Source organism: Centropristis striata, chromosome 7 (assembly GCF_030273125.1).
Source record: "Centropristis striata isolate RG_2023a ecotype Rhode Island chromosome 7, C.striata_1.0, whole genome shotgun sequence".
NCBI classification, from domain to species: domain Eukaryota; kingdom Metazoa; phylum Chordata; class Actinopteri; order Perciformes; family Serranidae; genus Centropristis; species Centropristis striata.
This window is the reverse complement of record NC_081523.1, coordinates 28,481,923-28,499,024: the sequence shown is the minus strand read 5'-3', so window position 1 is coordinate 28,499,024 and position 17,102 is coordinate 28,481,923. Positions and strand designations below refer to the sequence as shown.

Here is a 17,102-nt window from a genome sequence, read left to right as displayed (position 1 = left end):
TACACACACAAAAATGGGGAACAAAGGGAGAGTTCACCACCAAATAAAAAAATAAAGTATTTATTTCGTCTTACCTGTAGTACTATTTATCAAATCTAGATAAGCACCAAGTTTTAGTTTGGTTGTAGGGATGTCTGCCTTTTGTCAAATTTAATGGAACTAAATCTCACTCGGCTTGTAGTGCTCAGAGCGCCAAAAGATAATCCACAGACCTTGTAGTTTAAAGTAGGACCTATTCTAAAGATAAAATATATTTAAGAATAAAAAAACAAACAAGAAAAGTGCCATATAGTTCCATTGTATTCAAACACATCAACGGCTGATACTTCATCACTCGACAATGTAGATTAATAAATAGCACTACAGGTAAGGGAAACAATATGTATTTTTTGGTTTTAGGGTGAACTGTCCCTTTAAATACACAGCAGAACATAAAACACCCACTGAAGAATACACACAGCATATGAACAGGATGCGCCTCACATTGGTAGACACATGCAACAACACATTATTCAAGCCCAGCAACAATTAAATGGAATCTAATTAAAGAGGTGCTAATTGAAGCACTAATTAACTAAAACAAATTGATACAAGTGTGACAGGGAGAGAATGAGGCATTTGTAAATGACGATGGAGAACAATACCAGCTGAGTGGAGCAGCCTAGTGCAGGATAGCATCAGGATACAGCCTGGCCTCTCTATTGTCTTACCCCCTCTCAGTCCTGTCAAAACACACAGGCCTCCAAACAAAAGAGCTCTCACAACTACAGGAGGCTTCTCTTTTCAGTAAAGGCTCAGGACTGCCACCCACTTCCATTCTACCTAACAAACACCAGATCCCTACGTCTTTAAAGCTTCCAATGTAATACAGCACCGTACAGTAGACGGCTGCAAGCCTCCGGACACAGAGGTAGCCAGGAAACCTGAACCTTGACAGTGCTGAGTTACAGTGCTGCTTTGAATACATGATTTTGAATGCAGATACCATCATTTAGTACTGAAGCTATAATTCTGCACAATTCAGTGTGTTCCCTGATCTTTATTTTCCTTGAAATTCTTGATAATCGGCGGAACAGCCAAGACACTAATAACACATTAAACTCACAGATAAAATTTGTGACTCACCATGTCTATTTAATGCTTGGATGAAACACTGGGGCAGATTGTTTCTGGATTATTCCCATTTTAGTAAATGTGCCATTTTAACAGTGATTTACCACACCTCGGGTAAGCTGCCTGTTACATTTGCAGACACCTGGGGCACGTTCAATCTCAAAACGGTTTTCAGGTTGTTTCCTCAAAACGCTGTGAAACAGACTCTGGGCTAAGTTTTCTCTTGTTTGGTGGATGTGTCAGAGGTGTTACCCAATCGGCAGCAATGTGTATATAAACCTTAATACTTTATAAACTGTTTCAAGACATCTAATGCGTAAAAAGGTTTTTAATAAGTCCAGCTGTCAAGACATTGGTAGCCTATATTTGTCTCCTTGTAGTTCTTTTTAAACTATGATTTCTTATTTTACTTTGTCTGTAATTTGTTCTCTGTAATGTCTTGACTGTAATAGTGCACCTGTTTAACCTAACAGGGTGTTCAACGCCCCACTGTTTTTGTTTGAATAGATGCTTGACAACAATTTGTAGGGGCTGAATGTGTCACTGCTCCCCCTTTGTCATGTCAAGGAAAGATGTGTCTGGTACACATGAAGTGCTACTATGTCTGAGTAAACAATTAAAAGAAGACTACCATCTACATAACATTTATCACAACAATTAAACATGATGTTGAGTAATCATAGCGTGTAAAGTACAAGCAATTTGCACCTCTTATCAATCTCCTTATCAGTACGGTTCCTTATTGATACTCTTATCAGATTGTTTTCATTACTTAGTTGCTTTAAAAAAAGAGAAGGCAGGAAGACATGGGAACTAAGCTTGTAACACTTATTCACTGACAAAAAGTGTTCACTCACTGCACTGCTACATTCACAGCTCTAATGTTACAGCTAACTTCATGCTCACGATCACACACACGCTTTCTCACGCTTGCTGTGGTTGTGTCAAACATAGCCGCAGTGGAGGAGAGACTGCAGACAGTGCAGATTGAAATGTTGCTTTTCTACATGTTTATGCTTGTTTAACAACTGTATTTAAACAATATTGGGTTTTTACTCATGGAGGTTTTATAACACCTCCAGTAACAAGCATAGCTGGACGACCTTAGCCCCGACAGAGAAAGCAGAGAAGAAGCTGATGTGTGTAAATTTCACCAAAACGTTAAAAAAATACAGATAAAAGAACATGTAACTTATCAATTCTCCAATCTTTAATACTTTAGCCCCCGGGTTAAGGTACCACCTTACCACAGCGAGCACTTTATCATACGAACTCAGATCTTGCATATTAAAATGTAAAATGAGAAAATTAAAAACGTCATTGCACTTTAATGCAGAGAAATATCTTCTAATCTAATAGTTTTTTATCAGGAAGATACTGTCATATAACAGATGGGTGACACTAGCACTCAGATATATTTTTTGTTTTCACTAACAGGACAATATTGGCTGACTTCTACACATCGATCTAAGTGACATTAAAGAGTCTGGGCTCAGCGACCTCATTTCTAACATTTTGTTCTCTGTTTTCCTGCACTGTGGTGTTCAGAAGAGACAGAGCGCTTCCTATGACACCACAAGTAACAAGTAGATACAGAAAAGACTTGTTGTTAAAAGACATTTTGATGTAAGTGTACAAACTGCACATGTACACAGACTCTCTCTCTCTCTCACACACACAGCTATGGCTTTATAACCTACTGTTTGTGATCTTTCTTGTTTACATCTGTTTAAGACCTTTGTTATCAGCCTGTTTGACGAAAGCATTTCACAATAACCTGACCTCACACGACTCGTAGCTCTGCTTTCTGAAAAGCTTTTTGCAGGAACAATATGACCCCAGACACCTGAGATTTCCTGGAGCACACATTTGTGAACTGCTCCCTAACCATTACTGCAATATAAAGCACAATGATACTGTAAATCATAAAGCACGAGGTGTAATAAAGTGTATCTCCCTGCTGTCTGTTCTAGTTAAACATCTACCAGGAGCAATACATCTGTTGCTATAGCTACAGATTCACCGGCAGATGCAAAGCCGGAATACGATGTAGCCTGGGAGGTCCCACTTTAATAAATTAGAGGGAAAAAAAGAAAGTAATCACAACTAGCCAGCAAGTAAAGCGCACAAGAAATAATGTCCAGACAAATTTATTATGGCTAACACTCGCCCCCTGAGTCCAAAACCTAATGACTGCACTGGAAATCTAAGTGCAAAATTTAAAATTGCTCTAAAACAATGCTCTTACCACATGCAGCAATATCAGATAGCACACAGTATATCCAGGAGGAGTTTCTCCTTGTCTCTGTTACCTAGTCCAATCCCAGCATGCACTACACTCAGCTCCAACAGAGCATGACTTTAGATCTCAGCTAATTTAATGTTCCCAGACCTAATTGTCCCCAGAGTGGTTGCTCTGAAGTAGCCCTGCTGTATCTCAATGACTATGGCTTGTTAAAAGTGATGGGACGTGTGTGTATGTGTGTGTGTGTGTGGACCTACATTAGAGCAACCCGGCCAAGCACCTTACATGGCCTGACATTAATCACTGTGCACTGTCCCATGCAATATTCACCTGGCTAAGCACAGCAGGCGCAGAGGTTGTCTGGCTTTGTCATTCGCTTCCCTTTATTTTCACTTCTATTTCGGACTCTCTCTCTTTGTCTAAAGGGTTGGGAGGCTGTGGCTGTAGCTGTGGGGAGTGGAGAGGTGATGGATCTTGAGGAGAAATCCTGACAGGGCTAAATATTCCTAGAGGTTGCACTTTAACTAACTGACAAAGTCATTTTAGCGATGTTCGCGTTGAATTGTGGTTTGTTGAGAGTGCTGGGTCACATTTATCACAGCCACATTTACACCTTGCTCCTGGATTATAATGGACTGTGTTCATTTGGTAGCTATTTCAGATTTAGTGGTAGAATACTTATTAGTTTTAGTCACATATTAATGATTTTTATCCTTCATAGTTTTAGCTAACAAAAAGTCATTGCATTTTAGTCAACTGTTTGTCATTATTTTGCTATTTTTATTGAGTCCTGTGTCAAATATTGAACATTCAGTTAATCTAGCCGAGCGAACAACTTTACACAATATTTTATTTTTGCAATTATTCTAAGTCCTCCTGACTGCTCATTTTTCGATGCGTGGGTCAGTCCCAGGCACCTGGCATTTTCATATTAGGTGTATATATATATATATATATATATATATATATATTCTAGGCCATTTTATAGCTTTATTGATAGTCAAGAGATTCAGAGTGAAAGGGGGAGACAGAGTGGAAGACATGCAGGAAAGGGCTCCGAGTTGGATTCGAACCCAGGCCACCTGTCACTCAAACTGGCCATGCCGTGGATTATGCATAACTTTAAGCTTTAATATAAAATAAATGGGCGAGTTATATAAAAATCCAACCCTTCAGAGTAGCTACAGAGGCCACAACCTCTTTTGTACCAGGCTGTAAGCATGTTTATTTCTGCTGTACAGCTGGGCATTTTAACAGGAGTGGCATCGAGAACCCTGGAGTGACCAGTAGGAACTTCAGTTTTAAGCACTTCTACATTAGCTTCATTTTTCCGCCCCAAAGGTTGCTGCTTGGTGTCAATCTGTCTGGCCATATCCATTTTGACAGACCAGTCATACATGCCACCTCTGAGTTTACCCACTCTCTAAATCCCTAAAACTCCAGATCGTCCCCTGGGACTTAGGGCAGTGCACATGAAATCCTTCAACAGCCCGCCACCACACCTCTTTTTCAACACCGTCGGGACTGTTCCTGCATCCTTTCCCAGCCCTCCCCCAGCATCCCGGGCAAAGTCAACACCATCAGCCCCAGTGGAAACCCATGGGGACGAGCTTGGCTCCTCACACTAAATCCACTGTGGTCAGGACGTTTGCTGAGCAGAAATAGACATAGGCATTTAGGAAACTTGAAAACATAGAGAAAGGTACACGCTCCCAGACACTTCTTCATGAAGGAAAATGATCTCAGGGAACAGAGAATAAAAGTCTACTGACCCTTTTACTAACAATCTGATTCATGCCACTTTTATGCTTCAAAGTTCCATTTGCATAACTCTATTGTTGATCCTTTACTTATTATGTAATTTACCTTTTCATTGACTCTGTTACTAACCATGATCAATACCAGTGACTCAAAGGACTGGATTTTTGTTTTTCAAAAATTCTTTTCATTAACTTTTCAATAGAATTCAACAACTACATTACAAGAAAAGCTGTGAACACTTTTACTGTTGAACAGTTTGAGCAAGCAGTTTTACAATACATTTTATTAAAAAAAGAAAAAAGCTTGTTTCTAAGCCAAAAATTAATTAACAGAGCTGTGTTATCATTCCAAAATATATTATGGTGATATATTACCTCTGCACGAAACATTCTCTGTCTGATCTCTGTTCTAATTAGGTGGCTTTACTATTCTCTAATGGGAAAATGTGAGTTTCTTATTTATGTCATTTCCATGCTATGATAAATACTGTGCTGGAGACTCATCAAATTTTCCTGTAATTCTTTGGTCGGCAACTGAAGTTAATGAAGTCATAAATAACTAATTTTGACCTCCTAATTTGTAGTTTTACTGTATATTTAAAGGGATTCAAGCCAAAATACAATGTCTGATTTTAAAAAGTGGCCTTCTACTGGAGTTATGATTCACACTGGCATGATGGAAATCCCAGTATACAAACAGGGATTTTGTTAATATGGTCTGGATAAGGTGACTGGTTCAAATCCTTGTTAGAGCTGGGAAGCAGTTTCGTAGAGAAAGCAATACTCTTCTTTCATCAACCAGTCCTCTTGTGGAGCCCTGTTGCAAGACTCCAAAGTTATTTAATGGAGATCTATAAGTGTAAGCAGGAAAAGGGTTGCATAATCTATAATCTTTCTCTTCTCTTGAATAAACTAGAATTAATGCTTTGCGGTTGTTTGCCTCCGCCAAACAGTCACTTGCAGTTTAAATCCATGTCTGTCCAGATATAATATATGCAGGGAAGACTTAGAGAAATCTAATAAAAAAACTTGTATTAGTATTCAGGTAGACATATTTTTTGGCCAAATTGGAAGTTATCCCTGTTAAGAGATGTTAACAATTAACTGTGTACAGACAATATGAGTTTGGGTCATTTAACACTATTAGTAAAACAGTTGTATTATCAAAACACTTTTAAAGGTAAATTCAACTCAAGTTGTGCAACAGGGATCCAAGTATGCTTTGTTAGGAAATTAGTAATTACCTACACACAATGAATGAGTGAAAATATTGTCACTAATCAGTTGCATACAGCTGGCATGCACAGTGACACGTGACAATATCAATGAGGACTGGCGGCTTAAATTGTCCATCCTACTAACACATACTATGCCATGCAGAAAAACAGATGAGCACAAACTCAGTTCTTTGCTCGTCTTTTGATGGTTAATGATGAGCTAACACAGGTTGGCTATCAGTCCACAAAAATAATGGCCAGAAAAGTGTTTTTGGAGAATGTTCTGATATCACAGAGAAGACGACCATTGACCTTTTGGATAAATTGTCAACTCTTCATCCTATTATTCAACTAGATATTTGTGTGGAATCTTTAGTGTTTAGTTGTGTTTAGTTAATTAGTGAATGAATTGACCTTTGACCATGAATCAGTTCATCCTTGAGTCCAAGTGGTTTGTGCCAAATTTGAAGGAAACCAAATTCAACTCAATTTGTCACCAAATGGGACAGATGTGAGGTCACAGTGGTCTTGATCTTTGACCACCAAAATCAAATGAATACATTCAAGTGGACTGTGTGCCTAATTTGAAGAAATTCCCTGAAGAAGTAGCTGAGATATTGCCTTCACAAGAATGACACAGACAGACATATGTACGGACAACCTGACTACATAATGCTTCCGGCCATGGCTATCACCAGCGTGGAAGCACAAAAACCCCATTAAAATGCTAAAATTATGATGTAATGAAAAATGTTCAATGTCAGCAAATTTTATTTTCTTGCAGAATTAAATATTCACCAGTCGCCAATGCTTATAGATTAACTTAGTTTTGTGTTTTATTGTACTTAGTGTAATGTGCTTCAATTCAAGAAAGCCCATTTTGAAATAATAAAAAAAGAAATTCTAAAAATGCAGATGCTCATATTGTCAGCAATCAGTTTATCATATGTGTGTGTGTGTGTGTATTATTTTTTTAAATCAATCATATCTAGTTTTTGGAATGAGACCCTTCACATTGTCATTTATCTCTCTTGCACTAGCACGTGCGTTCATCTGCTAACTGGTCTTTGATGTGGTAAAGACAATTATCTGCCGTGTGATCATGCATACATGTTCATGTTACAAGCAGCTGACTAATTGATCTGTCAAGGTCTATTACAAGTCACGCTCCTCCACTCATCTCTGTCTTTCTACTCTGCGCACACACACGCACACACTCTGGCATGTGATGTGCCTGCAGACACCTCTGCAGCGTACCTCATTATCCACTCATCTAATAATGCTTTTTGTTAAATTGCAGTGTTAACCTGAGTAACAGGAGTAAAGGCCTTTTCTAACACGTTACCACTTACAAGCTTTCCAACCCCATAATTACATCAAGGATGTCACATTTTAGGGCTGATCTCATTACAAGTGCAACAGTAGGAGTGTTCAGTTGCTCGATCAACCTCAACATTAAGCAGATAATCGGGAAGTGAGCAAAAGGTGCAAGCCTCAGGAGAATAACTGGAAGAAATAGGGAGGGAAAAAGTGCAAAGCACAATTTCAATTAAAGTAAATAAAAACTCTTGTAACCTGTAACCTAAATTTTCAACTTCAATGCGGTGATACTGATGTTAAGATGCTTGAATAGATGGAGCAAAATCTGACGGCTGCTGCTTTGTCAGAACAACAACAAATTGGACATTTTTGACTTAAAGGAATTCAACAATAACAAATTGCAGCTCAGCCACTTGCCCAGAATGACTCAGGAGGAGAGGATTCACCTTGATCTCCAGTTTAAATGGGCTGGAAGCAGGGTTAGCCAGGAGAGATATTGTCTCCTGAGCCGAGCTGCTACCGCTCAGGGTCGCTGCTCCCCAGATAACAACCACCCTACTGTTATCAGTCATCCTGATCACCCGCCTGTTACTGCTGTCCCGCTGCAGATGGGCGGCGGTGCACTTGCATCTATCGCTGCTCTCAGGCTGCACCTGAACTATGCTCCAGTGCACTGTTAATGCCCCAGCTAATCTGATCTGTCTCTGGCTGGCTTACTGCTTATAAACACACCTAGATATGAAGAAAGGAAAGTAATCCTGAAGCAGCGACAGTGTGACAGGGGCATGCAGGACAATGGCTTCATGTCCACAGGCAGGACTGATAGTGGGGGGCTTCCCTGAGGAGGGGGGTTGGAATAGACGAGAGAAGTGTCCAGAGATGTTTTCCTACTGTATATGACATTGTTAGCGGGATGTGTGTGCAGCACAGGGTAAGCCACTGCACTAATGGACAGGGCTGGTGAAGTGATGTATGTGTGTAGCTATCAGTGTGTTGCTTGAGCGAGTCAGCATTATGTGTTATTCATGACCCCCATTTGAAGCATATTGAAGGTCAAATCCATGTTGGAGCTTGCTGGGTATCCTGCAAGCTGATTTTCTGGTATCTTACAGCAGGGAATGACACAACAACACAGGTCAGATTGATGTATTGCTTTATGCTTTGTTATGACCTACAATATTAATGACAAAAGTGCGATATTTATCTGATTTTCTAGTTTTGATAATGCTTTGACACACACAAATGTGCATGTGCATCTAGCTTTGGGTTTCAAGCTGGCTGAGTAAATGAGCAAACTTACTGTGTTTTTAGTGGTGCTATGAACTTCAGAGGAGTTTCAGTAGTAAAGAAGGAGAACTGATAACGACGAGTCCTTTAAGGGCTTTTGAAAACATTTAAAAGAATTTCATCAGTCTAAATTTCAGTGGTGAGTTTCTTGGTGTTCCTTGCCAAAAATCTAAATCAAATGGAACTGTGATTTTGTTTCATTTTTGGCACATGCAAATAAACTGATAGATGCTGCTGGATCCTATTCAAACATTATCAATACTGGCCTTCAAAAGCATCTGGAGACTGATGTCTCTTGACTAATAGGGGAACAAGAAAACAGACTTTGTCCAGATACACATAGTCTGTTCCTGTGGTTCTGGCGAGTCTTCAAATTATATCAGTGCTGCATTGTCCCACTACCTCCCTGTGACAAACTCTGCTCTGACACCACAGCTCCTGTCCTCCGGCGAGCTTCTGGCACCCCGGGGTGCCTCGAGGAGACCAATACAACACTGCGCTTGTGCATGATAGTGTGACATACACTAGGGACACCTCTCCTGACTGGAGAGACAGCTCCACAGAAAGAATTATGGGCAAAACTAAGCTAGACACTTGGAGAGGAGGGCAGCCTTGGGGACTAAGTGGAAAGGCTCAGTGTAACTGATTATTGTGGTGGATTTTAAAAGTTAACATACCTATCAGTTTATCCCATCTATATGATCTGCCTTATTGTGCAAACGCCTGCTTTAAAGCCCAGATAGCAGCTCTGTGCTGCCCTTTTCCCAAAGTTAACAAAATTCTTTATGTGTGCACATCCTTCTGCTACGTGTTTGTGGCATAAAAGGATCCATAATTTGGCCTTTTGGATGTAAGTTGTCTCATGTGTACATGAGAACTGTGAACGCTAAACAAAAACATGACTGTGACAGAGTTGCTTGGCTTTGTTGCCAAGGACGTTTTCTGCGGCAGATCAAATCCTCATTGGAGCTTCATTCATCTCAAAGAGAATTTGTATGGAATTTAATCAGAAACACTTAAAGCGCATGAAAACGTCACAGGGGTGAGGATAAAGAATAGATCTTTATCTATTGCTCTGTCCTAAGTGCTCAGCTGTTATTCTCCAAGCACTCGTTTTTACAGAGTCCCAAAAACAAAATTAAGCTTTGAAGTGAAACTTTTACTGCTGCTGTGATCATGTAAGCTGCTCTGGAAAACAGGGTAACAATTCAGTGATGTGCACTTGACCCAAAGAGGCTCAGCAACAGTGAATCGATCAACACCTACACCCCATAACACAATAACCTTAGGAAACATGCCTGTATTTATGAAGATAAATGGAAATGAAAACAATCAAACTGTTGATACAAAAGGCTTTCATGGGACAGATGTTGGTTGGGTCATATGCCACACATGCACAAATTCCTATTTGGCAACAATTTATAATATAAGCAGCAGGGTGTGAGATAGAAAAGCAAAGCGAGTGAGCAGGTATGGTGTCCAAAGAATAATTTTCTATAGTGGGTTTGTATGAGGAACTTATTCATAGTCAATGTATAACCTATACAGTAGACAACAGTTCGGATACACCTTTAAAAAAGAAAAATCATTATTCTGAAATATACACTACATAATTTAACACTTTATCTTGCCACCAGACAGCCCCTTCTGACAGGGACGTCAAGCTGTTATCTATAGTGCTTTACAGCCACCAGACTCCTTTGACAAAAACAGTGATTTTGCCTTGAAGAGCACAGGAGTTGCTGGTCTACGGCTGCTTCAATCAGTTAGTTAGTTGGTATTGTTGTGTTACTTTGGTGTTTTAAAGGGCTAGTTTAGATTTACCTAAGTCATACAATAACACAACCAAAGCAGCCAATTGAGGCAGTAGTAAACCAGAAACTTCTGTGACCACTGAGGTAAAATGACTGTTTTTGAAAAGGAGTCTGGTGGCTTTAAAGAGACATTGATGGATATAACAGCTTCAGTTCCCCATTGGGGAACCCCATTGTCTGACAGCAGGGTAAATACAACATAGCCTTCTTTTAGCCGGGACTATTTTTTGGTGGCTTAAATATGTTTTGCTACTGCCCGGTACACAGCGGTACATTGCTCAGCTTCTGTGCCGGTATTCCTGCCTGCTTCTCCAAACTGGGGGCATGACGATCTACTACTGATCTACTGTCATTAATACACTAACTTCAAAAAATCTGAACTATGCCTTAAGAAACCGGCCTGATCAAACAACACTTATACTTGTAACTAAACCAGAGAGGATCCTTTCAGCTTTCTAAATGCTTATTTAAAGGTGTGGATCAACTGTTTCATATTTCATAATGTCATCTATAATTAATTAGTTATGCAACATGATCATGTGCTGAGACTCATCTGCACTGTGAACTGGAATTGAGTGATACTGTATTCCACAGCATGTGACCACAGCATAATTGTTAGTTCTCAAAACAGTAATAATGCAGCTGGGAATTGGGAGTTTTAGTTATGCATTAGAGGCAGGCTTTAGTTCTCAGCACGCAGAGAACTAAAGCCTGGGTAGGTTAAAAAGATATTAGAGCTGCTCAGACAGTCAGGCAGCTGAATTGCTTCAGCCAGACACTGAGATTTAAGTAAGTAACTGATACAAGAATAAAGGAAGGGATTGGAAAGTTTAAACATTAAGTAAGGGCAACAGGGAACCACCGGGGCATATTTAACCAGCAGTACTTTATAGATCAGTCCAGCTGGCAAGGGAGATGTCTCCAGTTATCTACGGATCACAGAGGACTGAAGTGTTTTGTAAAAGGGACTTTAGCAATGCATGGGGTCAGTGTGTCTTATCCAGTCCAGTAAGCCATAGACAAATTCTCTCTCTAAGCTGCTGCAAGGTGCTGCAGAGACATTTATTGCAATGGCCCAACAACACAGAAGCCTCTGTTGATAAATATCATATAACTGGAGTTTAGTGGAGTTCAAATGTTCAGTCATTTCTGGGTTGTGAAATCAGAGAAAACCTCTGTCCACTCTGAAAAGTTCATGCATAACACTGTCAAAATAAAGATTTTGTTATGTAGTCCTCTAAAAATACTCAGTTTTGTGGCTTGGTATGACATTTATAGGTAGATGCATTTATTGACTAAATAGAAAAAATAAACATCTTTTGCCCCTGATCTATCACTTCCCTCGTATATATTTCAAGGACAAAGAAATGAAATATATCTGTGGTGATGGGTTTGCTTTAGTTTTCCTGTGAATTTTGAGCTGCTTTTATAAACTCTCTACTATCTGAATCTCCCTGGGATGTGTAGTAAATCTTCAGATGAACTTACTGTAAAATGTTAAATTGAGCACAGCTGAAGTTACAAGGTTTTCACATGACAGCAGCAGTTTGATGATATTATGGAGTTATTTTCTGGTTCAGTAATTGCAGCCTATTGCACTTACACTCTGGATAAGAACCTCAGCTAAATACATAATTTTTCACTGTCTCTTAGCAAACTAAATATCACAGCCAAACTCATTTTCAGCCATGTTAACTTCCTTAGGAAATCTTATCTGAGAGAGATATTTTTGTCTGTGGAGGAGGCCTCTGGGCTGCATAGCCTCATTATTTAGTTTGGCTTCCTGACTACATTTCCCCTCTTATCCTCAACAGCACTATGGTGGAGCTTGGCCTCGGACAGGAGCATAAAAACATCCGCCCATTTAAACAAACTGTTAACACATAGATGGGCTATCTCGCTGGGACAGACTCGGAGTCTGTGGGCTCAGCAGTGTGCTTGAAGCCGGGGATATTGGCAGCCCTCTATCTGCATAAACAAACACAAAACCACTTCTCCAGTAATGAAGGAAAACAAGAATGGAATAGCAGGGTAAATCCACCTGAAGGCAGCACACCAACTATTTGTTTATGAAACCACTTTTGGTCGTGCCAAGGCTCATCAGTGTATACGAGCCACATATGTCACCCTTCACTTAGGGCGATCCGACTATAATTCTTTCCCCTTGGTACAGTTTTTTTCTTTGATTTCAGGAAGCGAAACAAGTACACTCACACAATTCCCATAGTGCACCAGTACAGACTAGATATCATTAATGTAGGCTAAGGCTATTGTCATAGGCTACTGCTGTGTGGCCTCATCTCTGTATTAACTGGTCTGTTGTACTGCAGTGTCACTGTTGTATCAATACTAATCAAACAAAGTGCTATCACCAAGCACATACATATGCAAACAGACAAGTATTCCACCCAGTAGCAACCTGAGATGGTACCCCAAAGTGTCAGTCAGCAGCTTCATGGGAAGACAGACTACAGTTTTCACTGTAAAACAAATAGGAAGGAAAAGTTCCTCAGTCATAATGTAATAAATACATAAAACTAGAATAACTGCCTCCGCCAAGCAGTCAAGTTGCAGTTTACCTCCGTCTTTCCACACAGACACATGTAGCCATAATAGAAAACAATGCTTCACATATGGATATTGCTGCAAATAAGCAACAAATTCTCACAATTGGATGTTTCATACACATCTTCAACCAGCACAGAAGATTTATACCATCAGCACAGTTTAAAGGTGGGCGCCTGCGATTAGTGTTACCAAACAAGTATCAGACCAACATTTCTCCTCTTCTGTTCCAGAGTTGTAGTGTGTTGCAGAACAGTATTGTGTCAGTGAAGTTGGCCTTCGGTAGATATAATGTCATCACTTCCTCATTTAATCGCATTATACATTTATGTGAAATTCTGTCATAATAACGTATCTTTTCTTAAGATGTGGCCATCAATGTGATTGGCAAGGTCATTGTGACCTTGACCTTTGACCAGTTAAATCTAGTCTATCCATAAGTTGATGTTTGTACCAAAATTGAACAGATTTTGTTCAAGGTGTTCCTGAAATATCATGTTCAGCACAACGGGACAGATGGACAGACGAATGTATGTAAAGACTACCTAAAAACATAATGCCGCCAGCAGAGAGTCATAAAGACACAGGAGCATGCTAAACATCACTACTAATGCAGAGCCCATAATGCAAAAGATAAGTGCCACAACAGTAAGCTGAATCCATTAAAAAGCCACAACATGTAATCAACTTTAAGACATCAGCAAAATAAAGAAGTTATTGCCCAAAGTTACCACCAACCACATTGTAAGAAACATGATTACTAACCCAAAAACCTCAAACAAATAAAGATTCTTCACAAGCCCACGGTACTTCTGTGGCCCTGACCTGGACTTCCCTGAAGGAAAATGTGAGGAGTGTCAATAGCTTCTATTTCAAAAAACAACAAGTTAAAAACTTAATTAGATATACCAATTTTCAAAATGACTGTGGTGCTAAAAAGTCATTTTGACAGCTCTGATGGGCTAGACTCCAGCTTTTAGCAGACCTTGCTCACAAAAGAAGTGAGTATTTGAAGAAAATGATTTTCTCCAGTGCTGAAAAGTGGTATGATGGTGCACTGATAGGGGGAACTGAAGTGTCTCATGTGAAGTAAAGTAATCTCTTGACAACCACAGCACCGTGGTACAAAGTCAAGAATAAGTAAAGTCACCTCTGACATGGCCATAAGGCTGTGTTTACCTTTTTCTGAAAATGCCCTGTAGATCTTGTTCTGCTTTAAAATGAATGTGGACTAGCTGTCAGATGGATTTGAAGTATGTATTTGGAGATAGAAGTTAAAGAGTAGTCATGGATTACAGCACTGACCGTTCACAACAAAGAAGTGAAGCAGATGCTATGGGAGCAGCCAATTGGCTCCTGTGTCTTCATGGTAAAAGCCAGTACAGCAGATATCTATTTCTTTTGTCAATAAAATACCCACAAACCAATAGTCCACTCATCATATATGTATCCTTTGTAACTCAAGTTGAATTACTGTCCAGTGAGAGTTTCCTAAAATAAAATAGCAACAGTGAAGGCAGACACTGACCATTTTGTTCTTCTTGGAGTAAGTCTTCTTCAGCAGCCTCTCGGTCATCCTCTCCTGCTCCCGCTGGGCGTGATGAAGGAAGCCATTCTCCAGGGGATCCACCACCGGCTGGACATTCTCCTCTTCCTCCTCCACCTCCTCGTCGTCCTTCTTCTGCCGCTTCGCTACCTTTTTCTCCTTCCACCGCTCCTTCTTCTCCTGTGTCTTCACAACTCCGGCCTTCTTCTGCAAGGAGAAGACGAAAACACATTAGACCATGTGTAAGAAGTCAATAATAACAAAATCTAAACCATTAAAATTCACAGAGGCAGTGTTAGTGTTAGTTAACTTGTTGCACACAGTGCTCACTTTTTCATGAAAAAAAAAGGTCAAATATGACTTTCCATAGGGACAGGAATCCTACACTCACTTCCAATGACACAGATACTAACCAATGCCACACTGACAAGAGAGATTTACTGCCTTCAGTGTCTCAAGGATTTCCCTACAAATCTTGAAACCACAACACTTCACGTCGCCTTTGAACAAGAACAAAGCAGACATGTATATCTAGAAGGATGGACAGAGTGGTGGGAGATAAATGTGTAAAAGAATGCAGGGAGGGCGTGTCACAGTTGGCAAACAGTCAAGTGCACGGCCCCGTTCACTGGTGGCTTATACAAAGAAAGCAAACACTCGAGCGCAGAGCGGCGAAGCTCGCTCACTCTCTCTCTCTCTCTCTCTTAAGTCATCTTTAATCCTGTCAACAGCAGAACAATGCCTTACTGGAGCCCATAATCACTTTATGGCTCAGATATAATGAGCTTATGATATGAAGTGCTGCTTTAACACACACTGGAGAAAATACAGTCGCTCTACACTTACACTATGACCAAGCAATTTCCCCCTTTTACTAATCAGTCCTTTCATGCTTCGGTTACGGCCTGTATGGAATTGGTGTTTGTTTATTGGAATTCTAACATCATTTGTAACTGCCTGGTATCTTACTCAGTGGTTTTTCTTTGTTTTTCTTTTTCCTGACCAGTATTTCACGAACAGAAATGGCATCCTGATGTGCATGTCCTACTAATACTAGTGTCTGGTGTTTGTTTCAGCTGCTTTGGTGCACTTAGACTCTTCAAGAATGGCAATTCTTGTCTGTGTAGTGCACAAAAAACAAATATTTAATGATTTCCAGAGAGCATGTGAGTACAATCAAGTGCCCATAATTCTCAGTGCTATGACACACCATGTGACTTAAGGCAGCGTTACCAGTTTTTGACTTGTAAAAGCAGTTCAAGGCAACATCCAAGTTATAAACATGATCCAAGAACTGATTTTTCAAAGATGTTTCTCCAACTTGGTACTAGGTAATATGCAAGGAGTTCTATTGTCTTTCTGACCATACAGGGTCTTTTTTAAACCACTTTGTCAAACTCTTTTTATTTTTTAATTTAGTGTTCAAATCAAGTTTCCTATTGGTATGCATTAAAAGGTATGGACATATGTCAGCTTTGGAGTTTAAGCCCTTTACACAAGCTTAATGCTGGTATAAGCCATTTTTTTCTATGGAGAGGGTTAAGTTTAGTCAACTTCAAGGCACAACTAACACCATGACACACAATCTGTGTGCTGAATGTCAGTCAGTCATACACTGCATAAGAATAATTGCTAATATTTCTGATATATACATGTTTCAGGATTGACATAATGTGTCTTAAGATCTAGATAAGATTATGGTTCACTTATTAGTCCCACAAAGTGAAAAAATCAACCTCTGCATTGAAGCGATATGGCTAACATGATGTGGTGAGGAGGCGCACAAATTGATGCACATGCACATCTGCTAGCATGTGGAAAACTCTGGAAAACTGTTGCCAGCCTGCCTGCCTGCCTGCCTGCCTGCCTGCCTGCCTGCTTGTGTGTTTTGGAGGAGGACACTATTTCCAGATCTTATCAGGCCCGAGTGGAGCTGGTGCCTTGCTGCTGCTTGGTAAAGCCTGTCTGTGGAGATCACTGAGATCACAACGACAGAGGACGACACGCCGTCGTTTGAAGCTGCGTGGAGTTCAAGGCCGAGGGCTGCTAGTTCACGTTTCAACATCTGTTCACAGCTAGCAGCACCCGGCCTGACTGCAGTCGGCTCAGCGCTCCATATGAATAATCAAATTATTGGCTCCAAGGGTGGGAGGTTACCAGATGGCTAGTGCATTAGCCCCATAACTGCTAATGAATGACACCTTCCGTGACAAAAGGTGTTCATGTGTCAGGCAC

The 17,102-nt window shown here is 40.2% G+C and overlaps 1 protein-coding gene across 9 annotated transcripts in view; it reads right to left on the bottom strand.

The window, feature by feature from the left end:
- Positions 1 to 17,102, bottom strand: part of fbrsl1 (fibrosin-like 1) — a 311,901-nt gene that overhangs the window by 197,620 nt on the left and 97,179 nt on the right. For all 9 annotated transcript variants that reach the window (XM_059336223.1, XM_059336224.1, XM_059336226.1 and 6 more), the window contains exon 2: positions 14,850 to 15,074. In XM_059336223.1, the coding sequence (XP_059192206.1) occupies positions 14,850 to 15,074 (225 nt within the window). The remainder of the gene's footprint in view (positions 1 to 14,849; positions 15,075 to 17,102) is intronic.